Source organism: Puntigrus tetrazona, chromosome 8 (assembly GCF_018831695.1).
Source record: "Puntigrus tetrazona isolate hp1 chromosome 8, ASM1883169v1, whole genome shotgun sequence".
Lineage (NCBI taxonomy): Eukaryota > Metazoa > Chordata > Actinopteri > Cypriniformes > Cyprinidae > Puntigrus > Puntigrus tetrazona.
The window spans coordinates 5,214,211-5,215,215 of NC_056706.1; the positions used below are offsets into that span (position 1 = coordinate 5,214,211).

Here is a 1,005-nt window from a genome sequence, read left to right on the forward strand (position 1 = left end):
AAAATAAAATTACTAAAACCTATTTATATCCTTGTTAAAATTTGAATTAGGAAAACAGCAAAAAGTTATTAAATGCCCCTATTATGGGTTATGAAAGGTTCATATTTTGGTTTTGGGAGTCCTAAACAACAGGTTAACATGCATTAACATTTTTTATAGCATGCATTTTTGTTTTTACCTTATTTGTTCAATGACTGCCAAATGCTATTTTTTTTTCAAACCCCTCCGGTGATTGGTCAGTTTCATTTAAAGCAGTGTTTGTTAGCTTTTACCGCTCCAATAGGTTCGGCTTGGGGTTCATTTCGAAAACGACTTCAGAATCAGATCTTTCTTGATACAATAACTTTATACACTGTGCTCTTTCAGATTCTAAACATTGCAGGATTGTGTGTTGCAATATTTGTTTATTCATAAAAGGTCATGTACAAAAATCCATAATAGGGGCGCTTAATAAATAAATGTGTAAAAAGTACATTTGTGTGTTTAGGCTGCTATTATAGTCCGGAAGAAGGAAAGCAAGGTGGAGGAGTTACAGGAGGCCCGTGAGGAGTTGGCGGCTGTGGAGAAAGAACTGAACATGAAGAGCAGTCAGGCACGAGAGCGGGGTGGAGCCGAGCTGATCCGTGGAGACGAGGTATGTTAAAACTACTATAATAACCAGTTATATCACTTTTTGCAGTGAATATCTAAATGATCAGAATTTGCTTCTTTCATGTAATATAGAAAACCAAATGTGCAAGGCATGAAAACACACAACCAGATTTGTATTGTTTCAATGGCAGTACAGTGCATCCGGAAAGTATTCATAGCGCTTCACTTTTTCAATGTTACAGCCTTATTCCAAAATGGATTAAATTCATTTATTTCCTCAAAATTCTACACACAATACCCCATAATGACAAGGTGAAAAAAGATTTTTTGAAATGGTTGCAAATTTATTAAAAATAAAAAAACTGAAAAATCACATGTACATAAGTATTCACAGCCTTTGCTCAATACTTTGTT

General features: G+C 34.6%; 1 protein-coding gene across 2 annotated transcripts in view; it reads left to right on the forward strand.

Annotated features, from left to right (window-relative positions):
- The window catches only part of LOC122349937 (intraflagellar transport protein 81 homolog), a 17,951-nt gene that overhangs the window by 5,685 nt on the left and 11,261 nt on the right, over positions 1-1,005 (forward strand). For both annotated transcript variants that reach the window (XM_043246078.1, XM_043246079.1), the window contains exon 10: positions 488-634. In XM_043246078.1, coding sequence (XP_043102013.1) covers positions 488-634 — 147 coding nt within the window. The remainder of the gene's footprint in view (positions 1-487; positions 635-1,005) is intronic.